Source organism: Triticum urartu, chromosome 4, assembly GCF_003073215.2.
Source record: "Triticum urartu cultivar G1812 chromosome 4, Tu2.1, whole genome shotgun sequence".
NCBI classification, from domain to species: domain Eukaryota; kingdom Viridiplantae; phylum Streptophyta; class Magnoliopsida; order Poales; family Poaceae; genus Triticum; species Triticum urartu.
In genome coordinates, this window is record NC_053025.1 from 81,255,830 (window position 1) to 81,278,945 (window position 23,116).

Here is a 23,116-nt window from a genome sequence, read left to right on the forward strand (position 1 = left end):
ATCGTGAAGACGCACGACTACATCAACCGCGTTGTCATAACGCTTCCGCTTTCGGTCTACGAGGGTACGTGGACAACACTCTCCCCTTTCGTTGCTATGCATCACCATGATAGATCTTGCGTGTGCGTAGGATTTTTTTTTGAAATTACTGTGTTTCCCAACAATAGGGCCCTAATTGGTTTAGGTTTTGGGTTGCTCAAAGTCTTGGCTTCAGCGGTAGCGGCAACAGCGACGCTGAATAAAGAAGTTCTAATTCCTTCCTAGACAAGGCGATCGGCTCTATGGTGGGTGATGTATTTGGGAAGTAGCCTATACAAGAGGGGATGTCGTGGCGGCGACGCCATCCTTGTGGCGGACTTGTGTCCTCGGACTCTCCGTCGTTGCACCAGGCCGACCCAGATCTTGGGAGGTAGTCAAGGAGCGGATGCAGATAGTGGTATGCATCAACGACATCTGGAAGACAGACCGTGTGCTGGGTTCGTGATTGGTGGCAGGCAGGTACTATTTCCTCTTCTGACGTCCTAGTCATGCAGCGGTGCCAGATCTGGAGGTCGATAATGTGTTCGGGGTGTTGCCTTGGTCTAATTCGTTCAACGGCAATGACTTCTTCTTTAGTGAGCCACCTTGGAGGTACGCAAAGCTGCATATCAGCAAGGAACTGCTTTGAGCAAGGGTAAGGAGGTGATCCATCAATTTTTTTTTCTTTGATGGATGTTGTGGTGATGCCATGCATGTGACGAGCGTTGGTGCCAAACTCAAGGATTATTCAGTCTTGATTGTAATCTTCTTTGTTGGCTAGTGTTCCTTTGTGGAAAGCTAGCGATCTGCTACTTTTTCAATTTTGTCATATCGGTATCTACATGGTTTCTACTATGATCTTTATAATATAGACGAGGCACGTATTATTAAGAAAAAAGTTAGAGCATCTACAACCGGGCGCCCCAAACCCTCCTTGCAGTCCAGGCAGTCGGAACACCTCTCCTTTTCTATCATCGGTTGGGCAGACAATGAGTCCCGCTGGGAACGGGCGGCCCGCCGTGTGAAGGAGAGGATATGGAGCGCCGAAGCCCGTATCGTGGCGGAAATGGCGGCGGCGGCGCGGGCGGCCGCAGAGGAGGAAGCCATATGCGCCCGCATTATGAAGAAACGATGGCGGAGGAACGCACGCACCCTTGCCCGAGAGCAGAGTCGGGCGGTCCGTGACATGGCTGGATTGCCACCAAAGGAGGAGAAGGCGGACAGTGACAACGAGGACAGCTCTGGCGACGAGCAGAACCGTCTCAATCCGTACTGCGTCTTCGACCGGTATTTCCGCGAGAAGGACAGCAAGGGCGCATGGAAAGGCAAGGGCTGCGTGGATAAACTCCATCATAGCCAAACATGCCAATTTTTGGTAGTCCGATGGCATGTTTAGTTAGTAATGATAAAGTAGCCAGACGACGTGTGTGCATCGACTTAATTACATGAGTTTGTATGGATTTGAGATACAATCATTAAGGTATCCGAATATGGATTATATTATTTGAGGAGTGTTGGATTAGTGCCCGCGGACACGCCCACGTTCGAATACGTCCGCAGGCGTTTGAGACGTCGGATTTATCAAGTTCGGCTATATATGCTCTTATAAATGAAACGGCTTGTTGCCCCCACTGTTCGCTTCTGCGCGGGCGATTTGCACCCAGCTCATCGAAATATACTGGCCTAATAACATCATCAAAAAGTTGTTGAAGTAAAATTTATATCATCAAAAAAGAGATCTTTTACATCTAAAAAAAACATCCAACCCCAACGGATGGTGTAAAATAGCAGCCGCACAACAACCGCTCCAACAGGTGTTGCAGCAGGGTGATGTATTTTAAGTCTAAAACATTTCATTATCCACTCAAAATATTGTGGCAAATAATTTATAATATATATACCTGCAAACATATGGCCCTATTTATGGGTTAAGATCCTCTGTAATACTGTACCGTGTTATAATGCGGATGACACATGAGGCCAGGTCCACATGACAGTGACCGTACTGCACGCTCCGTTACAGCAGAGGATCCTAACCCCCTACTTATACACCACAAAGATCACATCGGAAAACCCCTCAAAAAAAAAAGAGATCACATCAGAATTTGGTTACAGAAACAGAGATAAGACGGTGGTACTGGTACCCAGGAGTCAGAGGCTACTCTAAGATTCAGCGCGCGCTTTTGCTGCAGCTCCACACCGGCGGGTTGCAGCGCGGGCTACAGGACCCCGCGCAGGCGCCCGTGAGCATGTTCACCACGTCCCTCATTGCCGGCCGCCCGGCCGGCAGCTTGGTTGTGCAGAGCATGGCGATCTTGAGTACCCTGAGCATCTCCTCCTTGCCCTTGGCGGACGACGCTGCGAGGCGCGGGTCCACGACGTCGTCCAGTCTCTGCGTTCCGAGCTTGCTCGACAACCAGAACACGACGTCCTTGCCCTCGCCGAAGCGCGCGTCGATCGGGCTCCGGCCGGTGACCAGCTCCATGAGCACGACGCCGAAGCTGTACACGTCCGTCTTCTCCGTCACCTTGAGAGAGTAGGCGAGCTCTGAGGACATGAGACACGGAGAAATCGTAAGCTGCAGCTCACTGACACGGTTGATTAACTGGATAGACAATATAAACGTCGGACTCACCGGGAGCGAGGTAGCCGTGGGTTCCGGCGAAGCAGCTGAACTCCTCGGAGTTGCCGGCGGCGACTCTGGCGATGCCGAAGTCGGCGATCTTGGCCTCGTAGTCCTCATCGAGAAGTATGTTGGCGGACTTGATGTCGCGGTGGATGACCGCCGGTGTGCAGTCGTGGTGGAGGTACATGAGCCCCTTGGCGGCGCCGAGCGCGACCCTGCACCGCCGTGGCCAGTCCAGCTCGGGCTCGCCGCCGCCGCCCTTGGCCTCCCGGCGGAGCGCCTGGTACAGGTTGCCCCGCGGCATGTACTCGTAGACGATGAAGTTGAGCTCACCGCGCGACAGGCAGGCGTGGAGCTTGAGGACATTCCGGTGCCGGATCGTACCGAGGATGGACATCTCCGCGGCCATGACCCGCGCGGCGTCGCCCTTCCACAGCCGCTTCACGGCCACAGTGCCGCCGCCGTCCTTGAGCTGAAGCCGGTACACGCGCCCCGTACCGCCCGACCCGACGAGGTTCTCCTCCCCGACGCCGCATATCTCGTCGGCGTCCAGCTCCGGCGGGTGGAACGACTCCAGCTTCCACTGGTCGCACCCGTCGCCGCGCTCCAGGTCCCTCCTCCTCTGCTCCTCGAGCTTGAAGCTTCTGTAGCTCACGAACAGTATGCCAACCACAAGCAGCACCATCACGGATATAATGACCGGCAGGACGACAAGCGATCTCCTCGCGAGGCCGTCCCTGTGGTGGTCGTCCGTATTACACGCGCCGAGCTCAGACCAGCCATGGACGCAGAGACCGGGATTCCCGGCGAACGCCTCGTCGCCGGCGATCACGAGCAGCCCGGGCGGCACGCTGCCGGTAAGCCGGTTCGCCGAGAAGTCGACGGAGCTCAGCTTCAGCGCCTGAAGCTGGGCCGGGATCATCCCGGTGATGGCATTGCGTGACAAGTTGAGTGAGTTCAGAGACGACAGCAGCGACAGCGAGGCGGGGATCGGGCCCGTGAGCTCGTTCCGGGAGACGTCGATCTCGACGAGCCTGGAGCAGCTGCCGATATCAGCGGGCAATGCGCCACCCAATGCGTTGTCTTCCAGGTGCAGCGCTGTCAGCTGTGCCAAGTTCCCAATCTGCGACGGTATTGTCCCCGAGAAAGAATTGTTGGACAGGTAGAGCTTCTGGAGCTGCCCGAGCCGGCCGGTTTCCGCCGGGATCGTGCCACTGAGCCTGTTGTTCTGCACCCAGAGCTGGTTCAGATTCTGCGCCTCGCCGATCAGCGGCGATATAGTCCCGGTGAACCCGTTGTCCGATACGTCGATGATCGTGACGGCGGGGAGCCCCCACAACCTCTCCGGGATGCTGCCGGTGAGCTGGTTCTTGTTGATCCGGAACCTTTGCAGGGTTTGGCACGCCGAGTACTCCTCCGGGACCTCGCCGGAGAAGCCGTTCTGCAGGGCGAGAAGGAACTGGAGGCTCTTGCCGTTGCAGAGGTGCCTCGGGAACGGCCCGACGAATCCGTTCTCGGAGATGTCCACGCTGTCGAGCGACGAGAACCGGCCGAAGTTCGCCGGGAACTCGCCGGCGAAACGGTTCTCGTAGACGGAGAAGCTCTTCAAGGACCGGAGCTCGGCCCACTCGGCCGGGATCGCCCCGGACAGGTTGTTCCGGTACAGCTGGATCACCTCCAAGTTCTTGAGCTTGGCGAATGCTGCCGGGATTCCGCCGCTGAGCTGGTTACGGGAGACGTCGATCTCCCGCAGCTCCGCGAGCCTGCCAAGCTCCGGCGGGAGCTCGCCGGTGAGGATGTTCTTGTACAGCTCGATCTTCCACACTTTCTTGAGGTTACCGATGGACTTCGGGATCTCGCCGGCGAGATTGTTCAGGGACAAATCCAGCGTCTCCAGCAGGGTCAGCTCGAAGACGGAGTCGGGTATCCCCCCTGTCAAGCTGCAGTTCGACAGGTACAGATACGTCAGGTTCTTGAGGTTCCCAATGCTCGGAGGCATCTCCCCTTGATCGTAGTTGTTGCAGCCGATGCTGAGGTACACCAGGCCGGTCATGTCGCCCACCCACGCCGGAAACCGGCCGGAGAAGCCATTGTTCGCGACGTCCAGGCTCTCTAGCACCGTCAGCGCCGAAAAATCCGGCAGCTCTCCGGTCAGGGTATTCCAGGAAAGGTTCAGGAACCGGAGCTGGGTGCAGCTGATTAGCTCAGAAGGTACAGCTCCTGACAATGAATTGGTGTCCAGATCGAGCCGCTCCAGGCCGCTGAGCGCGGCGATGGACGGCGAGATCGTGCCGGAGAGGTTCATGCTCGACAGCGAGATCTCAGTCACCAAGCCTGCGCTGCACTGGATGCCATGGAACTGGCACGGGGACGTGGCGTTTGTCCATGTCTGAAGATAGTTCAGAGGGTCAGCTAAGCTGGCCTTGAATTGGAGAAGTGCCTCTGTTTGGGGATCAGTTTGGCAGGTTGAGCTCACAGAGAGGGAGAGGAGTATGGTGAGATGGAGGCAGAATAGGATGCGTATTCTCATTGCAAGAATTGGTGTTGGCAAATCTGGAAAGAACTGATCACATGGGTATTTAGTGTTGTCCTGGAGCTTGCTTTGGAAGACCTGAAAAATTGCATGAGATGAAACCTGTTAGTTAACAGAGAGACTTGGAGTATGCAGATATGTTAGTTGTTAGTGCTTCTATTCTGAAATTGCTTGCTAACCAAATGAAAAGATGTTTTTTGTCTACAAACTACAAACACTCTCTGAAATGGTATTAATCTGAAAAAGCTCTAAAGCCTTAAGAGGCATATCTCACCTTCTAATTATGACACTAGTACTTGCTTTGCATTTTCATTCCTCACTGTACATTAATGGGTTTGTGTGTGCACTATATATGTCTGCTCTACTGTTTGCTAATCATACCTCTCTTCAGATAAAACCAACAAAAAAGGGAAGAAGAAAAACTCCAAGGCCTCAAGAGACTTCTTTTTGGAGTGGAATCTCTGTCTCATGCACAAGATCACAGGACAAAGCCAATGTCAGCCTCAAACAGTTAACCGGCCGTCAGAACATTGTACAATTGGCATCTGATTTGGACATCTCAAAGTTGCTTTGATCTGTTAATTACTACATGTTCCAGAGAAGATGACCTCCCAGCTACCACCATCCACTCCCTCCCCTGTTTCCCCCTCATTTTCACCAGGACCAAAACTGCACTAGATTGCCAGCATGACACATCAACTATTTTCTCCACTATTGTCTCAAAAAAAAACTATTTTCTCCACTAAATTAACCAGGTAATGGGGCAAAAAAAAGGCAGAGCACTTGCCAAGATGTAATGGGGTGGGATGATGAAATGCACACACCGGGGAGAAAAGTGGTCAAGGCAATTTCAGTGGGTTTATGCTTCACCACTTGCTGTTTTTGTGCGGCTTGTGTGCGCAACATGACACGTGGGCAAAAACCCGTGGTGCTGCGAGGGATAACCAGTGGAACCTATAAATGACACGATGTGACCAGCCTGTAAAGGAAAACTTATTGGCCAGCGAATTAAATCCACTTTGGGAATATATACGCGTGTTATTGTTTTGGAAAAGAAATAGCCCAACTCATTTTGTCTCAAGACTGAATTACCTAACTCATGGTCATGGATATTACAAATGCTTGTGGTCTTGGATTCTGTGTGCAGGATATATTTTTATTGCAAATTCCATAGACCGGTTGTACAATTCTTCAGAATCGGAAACTTGAAACCTAATCTTTTTTTTTTTGGAACTAATCTGCCACTTCAGGTGCTAGGGCAGTGGTCATCTATTAGTTGGTTTTCTTGACTTGTCAAATTAAGAAGAAAAAAATATTGTCAACATACATATTTCCTTTTCTATCTACAATCGGAAACTGACGATGATGATTTTAAAAAACAGTTACCACCATAGTTTCTATGAACATCTCTTACACAAACTAACTCAAAAAATTCGAACTGATGAAAAAAAAACTGAGGTTAAACTAGTACAATCTTTTTTGAAGGAAACTATTTTTTGAATAGGTCTCCTATCTGGTACTTTTTTTTTATCATCGATTGCCCTAATTGCCTACCTATTTAAATATAAGGAAAAAGCATATACATGTATTTGTTGTGCTTTATAACTGATATATTTGCCATCTGTCCTCGATAAATTCTTGGACTTGTGTGCTTTGAATTAGAAACCATCCAAAAAGCTTCATGGATCATTCATCTGAATTTCAGTTGATGAAAAGCAACTCTGGCCGGTGGTTTGCTGAAAACCGCAAATGTTTTAAATTCTGAATTGTACAAAGATGAATTTGATGGTCTTTTGGGGCCCTAATTATGAGAAAAAAGTCCATTTTCACGGGGATATGGGTTCGTCACAAATGAAGAAACATTTAGAGTCGCCAGATCAGTTGCTATGAAGGAATGAGGCTACTCCAGAAACTCTTCATTTTAATGTCAGGGACTCAGGGTTGTCCACTATATTTTCTGAAGTGAAAAGAGAAACATAGGAAAGAAAAAACTCGACGAACTGTCATGTCGTTAACATATACTTTTTTTTGCGGGGATTAACACATACTTTGAACAAATAGAATGGGGGTGATCTGCTAGCCCAATCCTCTATAGCAAAGACTCGCGTTGGTTGACATGGAGAAAGGTAAACATGAATACATGATAACTACTCCCTCCGTCCCACTTATATTCTACGACACCAACAAGAATGCAAATCCATGAAACAAAGCAGAGCAACAGAGCATAGCTAGAACCCATATACCTCTCAGATATCTCCTCAACTCGATCCCACTCTGCTCGAACGCTTTGCTGAACCAAACTTGGCCTTCTTCCTCTCTTGTCCCCGCCCTCCAAGAATTCTCATCAAATGGAAAAGCAGACAGTCAAAGGAGCAAGAACTCACGAAGCTCGGCGTGAGGAAGGTAGGGAGATCAGAAGAGAAACTGAGATTGACAGGAGAGGGAGGGAGCTGGGCGCTAGGTGGAAGAAGAGCTTGCTATTTCAGGCGGCTGCTGGGAGCTGTGTCTTTTGTGGGCGGCAATGATGCACAGATGAGATGTGCTGAGTAGATACATAAATGCAGAGGTCAGTATCTGGGCACAGGGGGCAGAGCAATATTTTCGGATTGTTGGCCGGTGATGATGGGTGGGACACGAGGGAAAGGGAAGGTAGCGAAGGGCGGAGGTTGTTGCTTGCGGGAGTGCCGTTTGAACTGTGGCATGTGGCCCCTCTTGCCGCCTTCCGTTGGCTGCTGGTGACCGGTGAGGGACCGACCCGGGACGGATTCTCTGTAGCTGACTGACTGGGGAACGTGAGCACCTGGGTCCTGTGATGTGTCTTTTCTAAGGGGAAACCTGAGAAATGCCTAGGAATAAATGTACGATTATATGCATCATGCATGCAATGTTTACGGTAACAAATTCCTTTTACCAAGAAAAGCATTTCAAATCAAAACTAACTCGTGGGTAACTCCCGGTGGCGGTCGAGGGAAACCTTAGCCGCCGCCTCCCCTGTCTCATCCCCTTCCCATTTACCTCACCACCACCGGAGGAAGCTGGCGGACAAAGTGTGCACGGCGGTTGCCCTTGATAGCGTGCATGCGGAGGTCGGGGGCTAGCCATGCTGCTGAAGCTGTCGGTGCAGCGGGGTGGCCAGTCATGGCATTGTTTTCGGCGATTTTTGGTGGATGCTTTTCGATCACTTATTTGTGGCTAAAGTGGGTCTTCTGGCTACCGTGTCCAGTGGTGATGATGCATCTTTTCGGTCCTTAGCACGAGGCGATTTGCAGAGTTTGTTGTGGTCTTGATCTAGAGGATGTGCCGCCTTTAAGGTATTTGTGCGTGTGTCTGCTATTTTGATCCAGGTGACGCAACCCCTATGGGGTACAAAGGTCAGCGGGTATTTTCCTCCTTATTGGAGGTTTTGTGCCTCTGCTTCTGATCGATGCGTGACTTCAACCCTTGTCTTAGGTGCCACGCGAGATTGGCCAAGTAAGCTCTATGTAGATGGTCTAGACTCATGGCGTCATGGGATTGATGTCGATGGTGGGGCGTCCCTCGGCGTTGTTCGACAACATGTGTTGAGCAGACATGGTTCTAGTTGTGTGGCTAGATCCACATCGGGATTCTGAGGGTGTGTGATGATGGATCAATGGGAGGTGGTAGTACATAGCGGCTTCGGTTTGGTGGTGCTCTCTAACGGCTATGTCATAGGTTCACGGGTGAAAACTCTAGTTTCGACCTTTTCTGGTTGAACTTGGCAATGGTGGCGTTCATGCATTTGTTACCTTGGTAAAGGAAATCCTATAATGTGGTCTAAGTGGTTATATCAGACAACGACAATGCTCATGCGTCATTTCCTTTGTGGAGGCACTTTTGTCGCAATACTTTTCATTTTGCCCTTGGTTTGCCATCATTGTTGGTTAATGTGTATTGCAATTTTACTGTTGGTCGCTTTTATCCTTTCGTAATAATTTGGTTATGTGCATTCTTGATGCCTTGTTAACCTCTTGAGTTGGTACAGAGGATGGAGATAAATGATATCCTCTTAATATTAGTATATTCTCTTTATTGAAAAAAAGTTTTTGAGTAAATTACCTACAAAAGGTTGTCTCGAGGTAAATTACATTTTTAAAGCGAATGTGTAAGAGGTGTCCGACTTTATATATTATAAAGCTAGAACTTGACAACTGATTAGAGGTCTTGAAACAAACATTAAAAGATAAAATAAAGCGCAAAACGAAGGGCTACACTTTGTCGGAAATGATGCGAAGATACTTAGGGCATCTTCAGCCATGCCCCCAAGAAGGCCCCCCAGGCGTGTTTTCGTCCGCCGGCGTCAAAAAATCGGCCCAGTCGCGTCCCCAAGAGCCCAGTTTTCGCCGGCTCGGGCCGAAATTGGCGCCGGCGGACCCAACCCGAACCCGGCGCGCTGGGGGTCGCTCGGGGGCGCCGGGCGAATCGTTTTTGGCGCGAAGAGCCGTGGGCCCGCCACGTCAGCGACTCTACTCCTTTTTGAGGCGACGGCGCGGCGGTGAACGGATTCGGGCGCCGTCATCTGCACGAGGACGAGGCTCGCCTCCTTTTCGAGGCCGAGTACCCGGTCCCGCCGGACATGCGGGTGCCCGGGGCGTGGAGGATCAGCGCCGGCGGCGTGCCGGTGCCCCCGGTACCCACCGGCGCGGCGCGGCGTGCGGAGATCGCACGCATCCGCTCGTCCCTGCCGCGTGCGGCGAGGGAGGGGCCCCGGTACGTCCCCGACAGCCCAATCTGGGAGCCGTACTTCCGCCACCGACACGGCAAGCAGCTTGAGGCCACTAACGGCGTCGTGCCCTCCGGCAGGTTCAACGCCGCCGGCCGGCGTCGGTGGTGGGGCGTGCCCGGGCGCACGTTGGAGTCCATCCTCGAGTACATCGAGGGCGGCAACACGCCGCGCCTCGAGTACCCCGCTCCCCTGTCCTCCTCACACCGCTGCCGGGGAAGCTCCTGGACGCCGAGGCGCATGGAGACCGGGGTGTCCTCCTCCTCCTCCGGCGGCTCTCCCTTCCTCCACCTCCGCCCCGTCAAGCCAGAGCCCCAGGACACGCCTGTCAGCGCGCGTACCCGCAGCTCCGGCGGCTCTCCCTGCCTCCACCTCCGCCCCGTCAAGCCGGAGCCCCAGGACACGCCTGTCAGCGCGCGCACCCGCCGCTCCGGCGCCCTCGTCGAGCCCAAGGTGGAGTCCAGCCTCCCCCCGGAGTACGAGGAGATAGCCCGGCGCGGCTTCTCCGACGAGGACGCCATGCGGTGGTCGCGCGACGACTACCTGCGCGAGGAGATGATCCGGCAGCGCCGGGCCCTGGAGGAGATCGCCGCCCGCAAACGTGGGCGCGAGGACGAGGACGGTGTCGTCGTCCTCGATAGCGACGACGACGACGCCCCCGGACCGTCCAACCCACCGCGCCAACTGGGGGAGGGGTGCAGCAGGGACGGCGGAGGCGTAGGCGGGGGCGACGACGACGACGGCGGCGGTGACTACACGCGGTTCTACAGCCTCCTCGGCATGTAGAACTGCGTCGGCCGGCGGCGAGGCGGGCGGCGAGGGAGACGGCGGGGGTAGCCCGCGGTAGTTTTTTTCTTTTTTTTTGTAAAATATGTTTAAATTTGAACGAACTCGCCCGTGTTTGCGTTGTGTTTGCGCCGAATTTGAACATTTTAAAAACCCGTGGGGGGGCGCGACTGGGGGGCATCACGCCCCAGTGCACGGTTTAACGCCGGTGCGCTCCCAGGGGGCGGTTTTTTGCCCCTCCCGAGGGCCAACGGCTAGAGATTCCCTTAGCATGCAGATTAGCTTATGTTAGTCACACATGCATGCTTAACCTTCTGGAATGCTTCTGTCAATGATATCTTGTCCTTAAGGTTGTCACAGTTGCAATTATGTTACACGATTCTACGACTTTACGGTCGAAACTAAACATTCTGATTTTACAATTTTGGTTAGTAGAATCTATGTTTCTACGATTCTGATAGTTAATATTCTATGATTTGCGATTCTACAATTGGAGTTCTGATCCAATTAAAACCATGATTTTGACTACCTTGCTTGTCCTTCATTTTCCCCGATATCAAGAACATAGTCTCTTTGCTAAAAAAATGCTCGTGATCCTTTGTTGTTCGAAAAAAAACAAGCATTATCGTAACAGCCACCCCCTCCCACCTTCCTACAATTGTTGCTTTCCACGACTTCACTTCGCCTCTACTAAAGACTAGTGGTCAGGCTAAGTCACGGTATTAGTTGTTGGGGAACGTAGTAATTTCAAAAAAAATTCCTACGGACATGCAAGATCATGGTGATGTATAGCAACGAGAGGGGAGAGTGTTGTCTACGTACCCTCGTAGACCGTTCGCGAAAGCGTTATATCAACGCGGTTGATGTAGTCGTACGTCTTCACGATCCGACCGATCCAAGTACCGAAAGCACAGCACCTCCGAGTTCTGCACACGTTCGGCTCGGTGACGTCCTCGCCTTCTCGATCCAGCAAGAGGGGCGAAGTAGTAGATGAGTTCCGGCAGCACGACGGCGTGGTGACGGTGTTGGTGAAGAACAATCTCCGCAGGGCTTCACCTAAGCACTACGAAAACTATGACGGAGGATAAACTAGAGGAGACGGGGTAGCCGACACACGGCTTGGTGTTTCTTGATGTGTCTTTGGTGCTAGCCCTACCCCTCTATTTATATGTTGAGCCCTGGGATCGAAACTTGGAGTAAAAGCCTCCTCAAAGTCGGTTTCACCCGAAAGGCAAGAGTCCTTCTCGGACTCCAGGGCTAGACGCCAGGGTTCCCGGTGTCTACCCCCTAGACGCCAGGGTTCCTGGCGTCTAGCCTCTGGTCTCCGCAAAACTTCCTTTTGCACTTTCCAAAAGCCTCGTGGGCTTTCCCCTTTGGCCCAGATAAAGTGTTCTCGTGCCCAAACATTTAGGGAAACATCCGGAACCCCTTCCGGTGAATTCCGGAACCCTTCCGGAGATCAAACACTACTATCCACATATCAATCTTTACTTCCGGACCATTCTGGAGTTCCTCGTCATATCTGTGATCTCATCCAAAACTCCGAACAACATTCGGTCACCAACATACATAACTCATAGTACTATATCGTCAACGAACGTTAAGCGTGCGGACCCTACGGGTTCGAGAACTATGTAGACATGACCGAGACACCTCTTTTGTCAATAACCAATAGCGAGACCTGGATGCCCATATTGGCTCCTACATATTCTACGAAGATCTTTATCGGTCAGACCGCATAACAACATACGTGTCACAGCCCTAGCATTAGCCTTGCTTGTCTTTGCATCATCATCTTGCATATTGTTTAAATTCCTTTTAAACTTGAAATGGGGACTGTTAAACCCTAGCAGCAAATGAAATTCAACTAGGTTCAAACTTAAATCCTTTCAATGAACCCAAAATGCCTTTAGAAATGTTCATCATTTCTGGATTGGTCTAGAACCTCTGCCAAAAATGATGCACACTTTTCTAGGTCATTTATGGATTTTTGGATTAAATCATAAGTATTTGAATTTGGACATTTAAGTTCTATAGAATATTTTAAGTGTCCAAATAATCGTGAAAGCATTTGAGGGCTGTTGGAAATATTTTCAAAAGTGCCCACAATTATTTTCAGGATTTTTACAAAATGAATTAGTATTTTTACTAATTCAAAACAGAGAAATAAAATAGAAAACTGAAACAGAATAAAGAGGGAGAGAGAAACCCACCTGGGCCTCACCCGTGCTGGCCCAGCCCACCTGGCCTGTGCCAGTCGTCTCTCACCTCTGCCAGTAGGCAGAGGCGTGTCGCCTGCGCGCGCACCCGCGGCCACCTCCCGCTTCCACCTCCTGCTGCCTCCCCGTCCCCATTCGAGCGCCACGAAGATGCCTAGCACCCCCTGCACCTCTCCCCTCTCTCCCCCTCGTCTCCCTCACCCTCTCCCGCGATGGCCGAGCGCCATCTGCGCCGCCGTTCGCCGTAGTCGTCACCGGAGCCACCCCCTCGCCCCTCTGTCGTGCCCATGAGCTCCGCCTCCGTCGTCTATGCCTCCTCGACGACTCATGCGACGCCGGACGCCTCCAAGCACCGACCCCGACGCCTTCTTCTTCCTCGGTCCGCCGAGATCGCCGGCGATCGTGTGCCCTCCTTGACGCGTCGTCGAGCCCGCTAACCATCCCTACGGATCCCAGTGAGCTCCTCCGTCTTTCCCCTCACCCCCGTGCCATATTTTGTGCGCTAGCCACCGCCCCGCGTGTCCCGAGCGCCGCCGTCCGCCATGACCGATGAGGTCCTCGCTCCTGAGCATCTCCGCTCGGTGCAGTGGCACCAGCGTGCTCCTGGAGCTCCCAGGAGTCTGCCCCGCTGCTTAGCTCGCTCGTCAGCCAAGCGTAGCACCTCGCCCGCGCTAAGCCGAGCTCCGGCCGCCGCCTCACTCGCCGCCGACGTGTCTCCGGCCACCCAATGGTCCGGCCATCGTGCTCAGCTCCCTCCCCGCACCGCGTAGAGCACGTAGGTGCCCCGCACGAGCCACCCTACCCACCGTAGCGTCGGCCCCGAGCTCACCCGAGCTCCGGCGACCGCCAAGGTTGACGTCGGTGATGACTCCGGCCATCCCAGGCCCAACCGCTGCCACAAATCGACGCGGACGAGTGCCCGCGTCCCGCAGATGCCCTCCGCCGGCCATTTGGTCGCCGGAGGAGGAATTCCGCAGCCCTCCGCCGCGTTTGGCCTCGCCGGCAGGCTTGACCGAGTTGACCAGGGTTTGACCCCCCTGGGTCATTAACATGTGGGCCCGAGGCCCTGCTAATTTAGTTTAGATGCTAATTAAATTTAGCTAACCCACTGACTCGCTGACTATGGGCCCCAGCCCTTCTAATTACATTAGTTAGGATTTAACTAAACCCTGGTTAGCACTAAGTCAATGACAGGTGGGCCACACCTGTCAGGTTTGACCTGGACTGTCCTGTTGACTAGCTGACGTCAGCATGACCTAATGCTGATGCAATATTTCCTTTCTGGAATTTAAATAAATCTTAAATGATTTATTATTTTCAAAAAATGCCCAAAACTTCTAAAAATCATAGAAATTCAAACCATAACTCCAAATGAAATAAATTATATATGAAAAATTATCAGAAAAATTCAAGGAATCCATATGTACCATTTTCATGCATGTTAGAACAACTTAAGGCCACTGTTTAGGACAAATCAAATGAATGGTATTTAAATAACCACATGTGGAGTTTGAATTTAAACTTTGGGTTCAAACCAACTTCATTTAATTGTGTTGCTAGTTGCATTAGCTCAATCAACAACATATTGCCATGTCATGATCATGCATCATATTGTTGCATTGCATTGATTGTACTCTCCCACTCTGTTGCCGGTATTCGTCCCCTCTCGATAGACGTGCTTCCGACGATGAGTTCGATGACACCAATGAAGAGCTATAATATCTTCAGAAGTGCCAGGCAAGCAAAACCCCCTTGTTCAATCCGATACAATCCCACTCTCTCACTCCTGCTCTCTTTTACTGCATTAGGACAACACCGTTTCAACTGTTAGATGATGCGGTAGCTGAACCCCTTTCCTCTGTATGACCTGTCATTGCCACAGTAAATAGATGAAACCCACTAGCATGAGTAGGAATTGTTTGAGCCCTGATGTGCCTACTCATTCATGCTTATTGTCATGCCTGCTACTGCTTAGAGTTGAGTCCGGTCTGATTCATCGGGAATGGATTGGAGTGTGGTGAACATGTCCTACCGTTGAGAGCTAAGTGTGTGAACACGATTTGGTAAAGGTAGCGGTGAGAGGCCATGTAGGAGTACATGGTGGGTTGTCTCATTGCAGCCATCCTCAGGAACCGAGTCCTGTGTTTGTGATCCATGAACAGTTACTACCACACATTGGGTTCCGGTAACTCGGCCCCTCTCGGCTTATTAATCAACTCGATCTCTGTCCAGGAGTTGCAACTAGTTTCTGGTGTTTGTAGGTAGTGTTAGTAGTCTACCAAGTGGCACCCGGTACAGGTGGGCTTGGGACAGACTAGGCACAGTGGCACGGTGTACCAAGTGGCACCCGGATGGTGGGCTTGGGAACCCTGCACACATTGTTTGGGGCCGTGAGCGACACCCCGGCCGGATCTCCTTGCGGATGGAACCCGAATAGGCGATAAACCTGGACTAAAGACTTGTTGGTTAGTCAGGTCGTGGCCGACTCCCTCGCCCGTCTTCCTCTTGAAGGTTGCCGAGGTACATGACGTGTATAGGGCGATAAGTGGCGAGAGCGTGTGTGAAGAAGTACACCCCTGCAGGGTTATCATTATCTATTCGAATAGCCGGATTCCTCGGATATGGAAACTTGGACCCCTTGCATAGTTCATAGACAAGTGAAAGTGGATACTCTAAAATGTGCAAGATAAGCGTGAGTGCTATGGATGGCCTTCTCGTAGGGAGACGGGAGCGGATCCATAGTGGTGTATTGATATGGTGAATATGTGGACTCGTGTGTGCCACCCCAGAAGTGTTACTCGCAGTCGTAGTATAGGATAGCCACTGAGTCAAAGCTGGCTTGCTGCAGTCAAACTCCACCACCCCCTTTGTTGATACCGATGCATATGTAGTTAGTTCTGATGTAAGTCTTGTTGGGTACATTTGTACTCATGTTTGCTTATTTTATGTTTTGTAGATAGACTTCAGTCTCGCTAGTAGTTCCGTGTGGACTTCGACGTTTAGCTTGATACCTCAGCTACGATCTTGTGCCCTCGGCAGGATCTGGTAGATAGTCAGGCTTCTCAGCCTTTTTCATTTGTAGAAGTTTGTACTCAGACATGTTTAAGCTTCCGCATGTGCTTTGACTTGTATGCTCTGAATGTTGGGTCATGAGACCCATGTTTGTTTTATCTGGCTCTTCGGAGCCTAATGAATAAATACTTGAGTCGTAGAGTTATGTTGTGATGCCATGTTGTATTTACACATATCGAGCATATTGTGTGTATGATTGAAATGCTTGGTATGTGTGGGATCCGACAATCTAGTTGTTTATCCTTGGTAGCCTCTCTTATGGGGAAATGTAGTCTAGTTCTTCCATGAGCCATAGTAGTCCGCTACAGCCCGGTTCACCGGAGTCCTGCTAGCCCAGCACTACTTCTCAGGACACTTGACTGGCCGGCATGTGTTTCACTTTGTTCCTGTGTCTGTTCCTTCGGGGAAATGTCATGCGGTGACATCCGGAGTCCTGCCTAGCCTGCTACAGCTCGGGTTCCCGGAGTCCTGTTAGCCCAGTGCTACAGCCCGGACTCACACGCTGCTGACCGACATGCTCGATCTGATTCATGTATGCCTGTCCCCATAGGTTGGTGCCGCTTTGGGTTCACGACTAGCCATGTCGGCCCGGGCTCTTTGTCATATGGATGCTAGCGACACTATCATATACGTGAGCCAAAAGACGCAAACGGTCCCGGGCCATGGTAAGGCGACACCCGTGGGAATACCGTGCGTGAGGCCGCAAAGTGATATGAGGTGTTACCGGCTAGATCGATGTGACTTGGAATCGGGGTCCTGACAATACGTTGTTCCCTTTGTCATCGGTATGTTACTTGCCCGAGATTCGATCGTCGGTATCTCAATACCTAGTTCAATCTCGTTACCGGCAAGTCTCTTTACTCGTTCCGTAATACATCATCCCGCAACTAACTCATTAGTTGCAATGCTTGCAAGGCTTATAGTGATGTGCATTACCGAGTGGGCCCAGAGATACCTCTCCGACAATCGGAGTGACAAATCCTAATCTCGAAATATGCCAACCCAACAAGTACCTTTGGAGACACCTGTAGAGCACCTTTATAATCACCGAGTTACGTTGTGACGTTTGGTGGCACACAAAGTGTTCCTCCGGTAAACGGGAGTTGCATAATCTCATAGTCAGAGGAACATGTATAAGTCATGAAGAAAGCAATAGCAACAGACTAAACGATCAAGTGCTATGCTAACGGAATGGGTCAAGTCAATCACATCATTCTCCTAATGATGTGATCCCATTAATCAAATGACAACTCATGTCTATGGTTAGGAAACATAACCATCTTTGATCAACGAGCTAGTCAAATAGAGGCCTACTAGTGACACTCTGTTTGTCTATGTATTCACACATGTATTATGTTTCCGGTTAATACAATTCTAGCATGAATAATAAACATTTATCATGATATAAGGAAATAAATAATAACTTTATTATTGCCTGTAGGGCATATTTCCTTCATTAGTCAATGTAGGCGGGGACACGGAGGTCGGCTCCAATACCCTTCGGCAGCGATATGTGATCTATAAGCGGAGACTTGAGGAAGAGGGATTAGTTGTGCAGCGGTGGCGATGGTATTTGGGTCGGGCCGGCAGCCTCTAATGGCGAGGTGTTGGTGCTCGCAACCCCGTATGTAGGCAACCTTCTACATCCCAACAAGGTGGTCATCCTCTCAGGTGCACGAATGACGTTGCGGTCCTACCCTGCTAAGTGGTTGTCATAATGGACCGGAGGGTCCTGGACCTTTAGACCCGGGGGTAACGAAGAGTATATTTTGCCGACCAATTTTGCCGCTAAAAATATAGGCTCAACCGAGACATGCAGATAGTTGTTGACGAAAATGAAGGGGAGGACAGGGCATCCCCAAGCTTGCAGCTTGAGACCTCTTCAAATAATTTCTTGGGGATGCCTTGGGCACCCCAAGCTTGAGCTCTTCTTTCTCTCCAACTTTCGCTCATATACCCCCTCCCAATGTAAGCAATGAATATTAAGTATAAATACATAACAAAACTATAACAAAAATCTGTCAAAATCAGAACAATCTTTGAATCGAATTAATATGCATACTTCTGTAATTACAATTTTTTTAAAAAAAATCAGGACATAATAAATAATTTGTATGAAAGTACTATGTTAAAATTTCAGAAATTTACCATGTTCGGGTAAAAGACGATAATTTAAATACTGCAAAGAAAATTTTGTTCCTACACCCTAAAGGCAAACATTGACACTTTATTTTTATGGTACAGTGATTTATACAAGGGGATAATTTTTTTAAAAAGCTTCTGTGATTCAAGATTCATAAAGTTTTCATGGGTGTGAACAAAGTTCAAGGCCAGCCCCCAATTTCACAATGCTCATCTTTCTCACTTGCACTTTTTTTGGAAAAGCTTTAGGTTACCAATTTGTTTTGTTTGTTTTTGAAAAGTTTATTATCCACAAAAGAAGAAAAACGACTCTCTAAAACTTCTAGATTGTCTCCCAGGAAGTGCTTGCTTTAAATCCATTAAGCTAGGCATAAAGGTCCAAGTACATCTATTTTTTCATGTTTTGTGTTCCCTATCCACAAGCAAAGATAGAAAGCAATTAAGAACAGAAAATAAAATCTACTTAATTATAGAAGCAAACAAGCGCACATGAGTATATCCAGAAGGATTTTTGCAATTCTAGATTAATAGTACTTAGAATGGCTTTTCACCATATGTTATCCTCCCGACAACGGCGCCAAAAAAGAGCTTGATAATCCGCAAGTGTGGGAAATTGCCGTAGCACTTTCCAACGATGGAGGTAGTAAGTATGGAGTGTCGAACCCACAAGAAGATAGGGTTGGTATTCTCTTAGGTCCTATCTACTACTGATACAATCCCACATACATTGAAAGTTTGCTTTATCTAGAAACAAGAAATGAGTATAAAAGGATAGGTTTGCTAGAAACTAAAGAACGTAAAAATTAAGGTTAGGTGATGTCTAAGTAAAAGTATAATATAATACAAATAGAGAGTGTGCAAAAGCGATGGATGATGACTCACAAGTATAGGGGATCAATCATAATCCTTTAGATAAGTAAGAGTGTCGAACCCAACAAGGAGTAGAAAGAAATGATAAGCAGTTTTCTGGAAGATATTCTCTGCAAGTACTGAAAGTAGCGGTAATAGATAGTTTTGTAGAAAGATAGTTCATAACAAGTAACAAGTAGCAATAGTAACAAAGTGCAGCAAGGTGGCCCAATCCTTTCTATAGCAAAGGGTAAGCCGGAAAGTTCTCTTATATAAAGCAAAGTATTCTCGACGACACATGGGAATTGTCGTCTAGTCACGTTCATCATGTTTAGTTGATTCACGTTTGTTACTTTGATAATTTAATATGTTGGTGGAACGGTGCTAGGGTGTTGTTCTTACTTGAACGAGCAACCCTCTTAAGATTATCCCCTCTTGCAAGCATCTGCAACTATGAAAGAAGAATTAAGATAAATCTAACCATAGCATGAAATATATGGGTCCAAATCAGCCCCTTACGGAATAACACATAAACTAGGATTTAAACTTTTGTCACTCTCGCAACCCATCATCTACTTATTACTCCCCAATGTCTTCTCTTAGTCCCAAGTATGGTCAAGTGTCATGTAGTCGACGTTCATATGACACTACTAAATTAAGAACAACATACATATCATCAAAATATCAAAAGAATATCAACTTCACATGATTACTTATAACAAGACTTCTCTCATGTCCTCAAGAACAAAAATAACTACTGACACGTCTCCAACGTATATATAATTTTTTATTGTTCCATGCTATTATGTATCAATCTTGGATGTTTTATATGCAATTATTATGCAATTATATATCATTTTTTGGGACTAACCTATTAACTTAGTGCCAAGTGTTAGTTGTTGTTTTTTCTTGCCTATTTTTGTTTTTTCGGGAAATTGGTATGAAGCGAAGTCCAAATGCCATGAAACATTTTAACGATTTTTTTCTGGACATAAGAGACACTAGAAGCTTTGGGAGGAAGTCAGAAGGCGAAGGAGGTGGCCACGAGCCACCAGGGCGCGCCATGGTGCCTTGTGGGCCCCTCGTTCCTCCGTTTGACCTAATTCCGACTCTATAAATTCTCTAAAATCGGGAAAACAATAGAGAGCCACCCAAAACACTTTTTCCGCCGCCGCAAACTTCTGTTCTCGTGAGATCCCATCTGGAGGCCTTTTCCGATACTTCGCCGGAGGGGAAATCGATCACGGAGGGCTTCTACATCAACTTTGCTGCCCTTCCGACGATGTATGAGTAGTTTACCACAGACCTATATGGATCCATATCTAGTAGCTAGATGGCTTCTTCTCTCACTTTGATCTTCAATACGATGTTCTCGCCGATGTTCTTGGAGATCTATTCGATGTAATCATTTTTACGGTGTGTTTGTTGGGATCTGATGAATTATGGGTTTTTGATCAGATTATCCATGAATATTATTTGAGTCTTCTCTGAACTCTTTTATGCATGATTGTATAGCTTTGTATTTCTTTTTGATCTATTCGTTTGGTTTGGCCAACTAGATTGATTTATCTTGCAATGGGAGAGGTGCTTTGTGATGGGTTCGATCTTGCGGTGCTCAATTCCAGTGACAGAAGGGGACATGACACGTATTTGTATCATTGCCATTAAGGATAAAACAATGGGGTTTATTCATATTGATTGGATTTACTTTGTCTACATCATGTCATCTTGCTTAAGGCGTTACTCCATTCTTTATGAACTTAATACTCTAGATGCATACTGGATAGCGGTCGATGTGTAGAGTATAGTGATACGTCTCCAACGTATCTATAATTTTTGATCGCTCCATGCTATATTATCTACTGTTTTGGAATTTATTGGGCTTTATTTTCCACTTTTATATTATTTTTGGGACTAACCTATTAACCGGAGGCCCAACCCAGAATTGCTGTTTTTTGCCTATTTCAGTATTTCAGAGAAACAGAATATCAAACGGAGTCCAAATGGAATAAAATTTTCGGGAACGTGATTTTCTCACCGAACGTGATCCAGGAGACTTGGACCCTACTCCAGGGAGTCAAAGAGGAGGTCACGAGGGTGGGGGTGCCCCCCCTAGGGCGCGCCCCCCTAGGGCGCGCCCCCTGCATCGTGGGCCCCTCGGTGCTCCACCGACGTACTCCTTCCTCCTATATATACCTACGTACCCCCAAACAATCAGAATAGGAGCCAAAAACCTAATTCCACCGCCACAACTTTCGTATCCACGAGATCCCATCTTTAGGTCTATTCCGGAGCTCCGCCAGAAGAGGGCTGTCATCACGGAGGGCTTCTACATCATCCTAGCCCCTCTGATGAAGTGTGAGTAGTTTACCTCAGACCTTCGGGTCCATAGTTAGTAGCTATATGGCTTCTTCTCTCTCTTTGAATCTCAATACAAAGTTCTCCTCCTCTCTTGTGGAGATCTATTCGATGTAATCTTCTTTTTGCGGTGTGTTTGTTGAGACCGATGAATTGTGGGTTTATGATCAAGTCTATCTATGAATAATATTTGAATCTTCTCTGAATTCTTTTATGTATGATTGGTTATCTTTGCAAGTCTCTTCGAATTATCCGTTTGGTTTGGCCAACTAGATTGGTAGTTCTTGCCATGGGAGAAGTGCTTAGCTTTGGGTTCGATCTTGCGGTGTCCTTACCCAGTGACAGAAGGGGCAGCAAGGCACGTATTGTATCGTTGCCATCGAGGATAACAAGATGGGGTTTATTTCATATTGCATGAATTTATCTCTCTACATCATGTCATCTTGCTTAAGGCGTTACTCTGTTTTTAACTTAATACTCTAGATGCATGCTGGATAGCGGTCGATGAGTGGAGTAATAGTAGTAGATGCATAATCGTTTCGGTCTACTTGTCACGGACGTGATTCCTATATACATGATCATGCCTAGATATTCTCATAACTATGCTCAATTCTATCAATTGCTCAACAATAATTTGTTCACCCACCGTAGAATACTTATGCTCTTGAGAGAAGCCACTAGTGAAACCTATGGCCCCCGGGTCTATTCTCATCATATCAATCTCCATCATTTTAATCTTGCTTTGCTTTTTACTTTGCTTTTACTTTTTACTTTGCATCTTTATACCAAAAATATTATATCTATCAGATCTCACTCTCGTAAGTGACCGTGAAGGGATTGACAACCCCTAATCGCGTTGGTTGCGAGTAGCTATCGTTTTGTGCAGGTACGTGGGACTTGAGCATGGCCTCCTACTGGATTGATACCTTGGTTCTCAAAAACTGAGGGAAGTACTTACGCTACTCTGCTGCATCATCCCTTCCTCTTCGGGGAAAACCAACGCAAGCTCAAGACGTAGCATATAGTAGTAGGTGCAGGCAGGAGTCAGTCTACTTGTCTCGGACATGATGCCTATATACATGATCATTTCCTTGGATATCGTCATGATTATTCGTTTTTCTATCAATTTCCCAACAGTAATTTCTTTACACACTGTATTCTATGTTCAAGAGGGAAGTCTCTAGTGAAAACTATGGCCCCTGGGCCTATCTTTATCATATATTAAAATCCAAAAATACCTTGCTGCAATTTATTTACTTTACTTTTATTTTGGGTTTTTGTTTATCTATCTATCACTACGAGATTTGATCTTTGTAATTAACCATCAAGGGATTGACAACCCTTGTTTGCGTTGGGTGCAAGTATTTGTTCTTTTTGTGTAGGTACTGCTAATGATGTGTTGTGTGGTTCTCGTACTGTTGGAAATATGCCCTAGAGGCAATAATAAATTGGTTATTATTATATTTCCTTGTTCATGATAATCGTTTATTATCCATGCTATAATTGTATTGATAGGAAACTCAGATACATGTGTGGATACATAGACAACACCATGTCCCTAGTAAGCCTCTAGTTGACTAGCTCGTTGATCAATAGATGGTTACGGTTTCCTGACCATGGACATTGGATGTCGTTGATAACGGGATCACATCATTAGGAGAATGATGTGATGGACAAGACCCAATCCTAAGCCTAGCACAAAGATCGTGTAGTTCGTATGCTAAAGCTTTTTCTAATGTCAAGTATCATTTCCTTAGACCATGAGATTGTGC

General features: G+C 48.4%; 1 protein-coding gene across 1 annotated transcript; it reads right to left on the minus strand.

The window, feature by feature from the left end:
• Positions 1 to 1,853: 1,853 nt before the first annotated feature.
• On the minus strand, positions 1,854 to 7,774 carry LOC125550789 (receptor protein-tyrosine kinase CEPR2). Its single transcript, XM_048713881.1, has 3 exons — positions 7,421 to 7,774; positions 2,654 to 5,255; positions 1,854 to 2,565 (listed from the first exon to the last, which is right to left on the minus strand). Exons 2-3 carry the CDS (start codon positions 5,172 to 5,174, stop codon positions 2,189 to 2,191), a joined length of 2,898 nt encoding a protein of 965 aa, XP_048569838.1. The 5' UTR covers positions 5,175 to 5,255; positions 7,421 to 7,774; the 3' UTR covers positions 1,854 to 2,188.
• Between the last annotated feature and the right edge of the window lie 15,342 nt (positions 7,775 to 23,116).

Coding starts and splice junctions, on each gene's coding strand:
- LOC125550789 (XM_048713881.1), bottom strand. CDS start 5,174: ATGAGAATACGCATCCTATTCTGCCTCCATCTCACCATACTCCTCTCC. Junction 2,566..2,653: donor CCACGGCTACCTCGCTCCCG/GTGAGTCCGACG, acceptor TCATGTCCTCAG/AGCTCGCCTACTCTCTCAAG.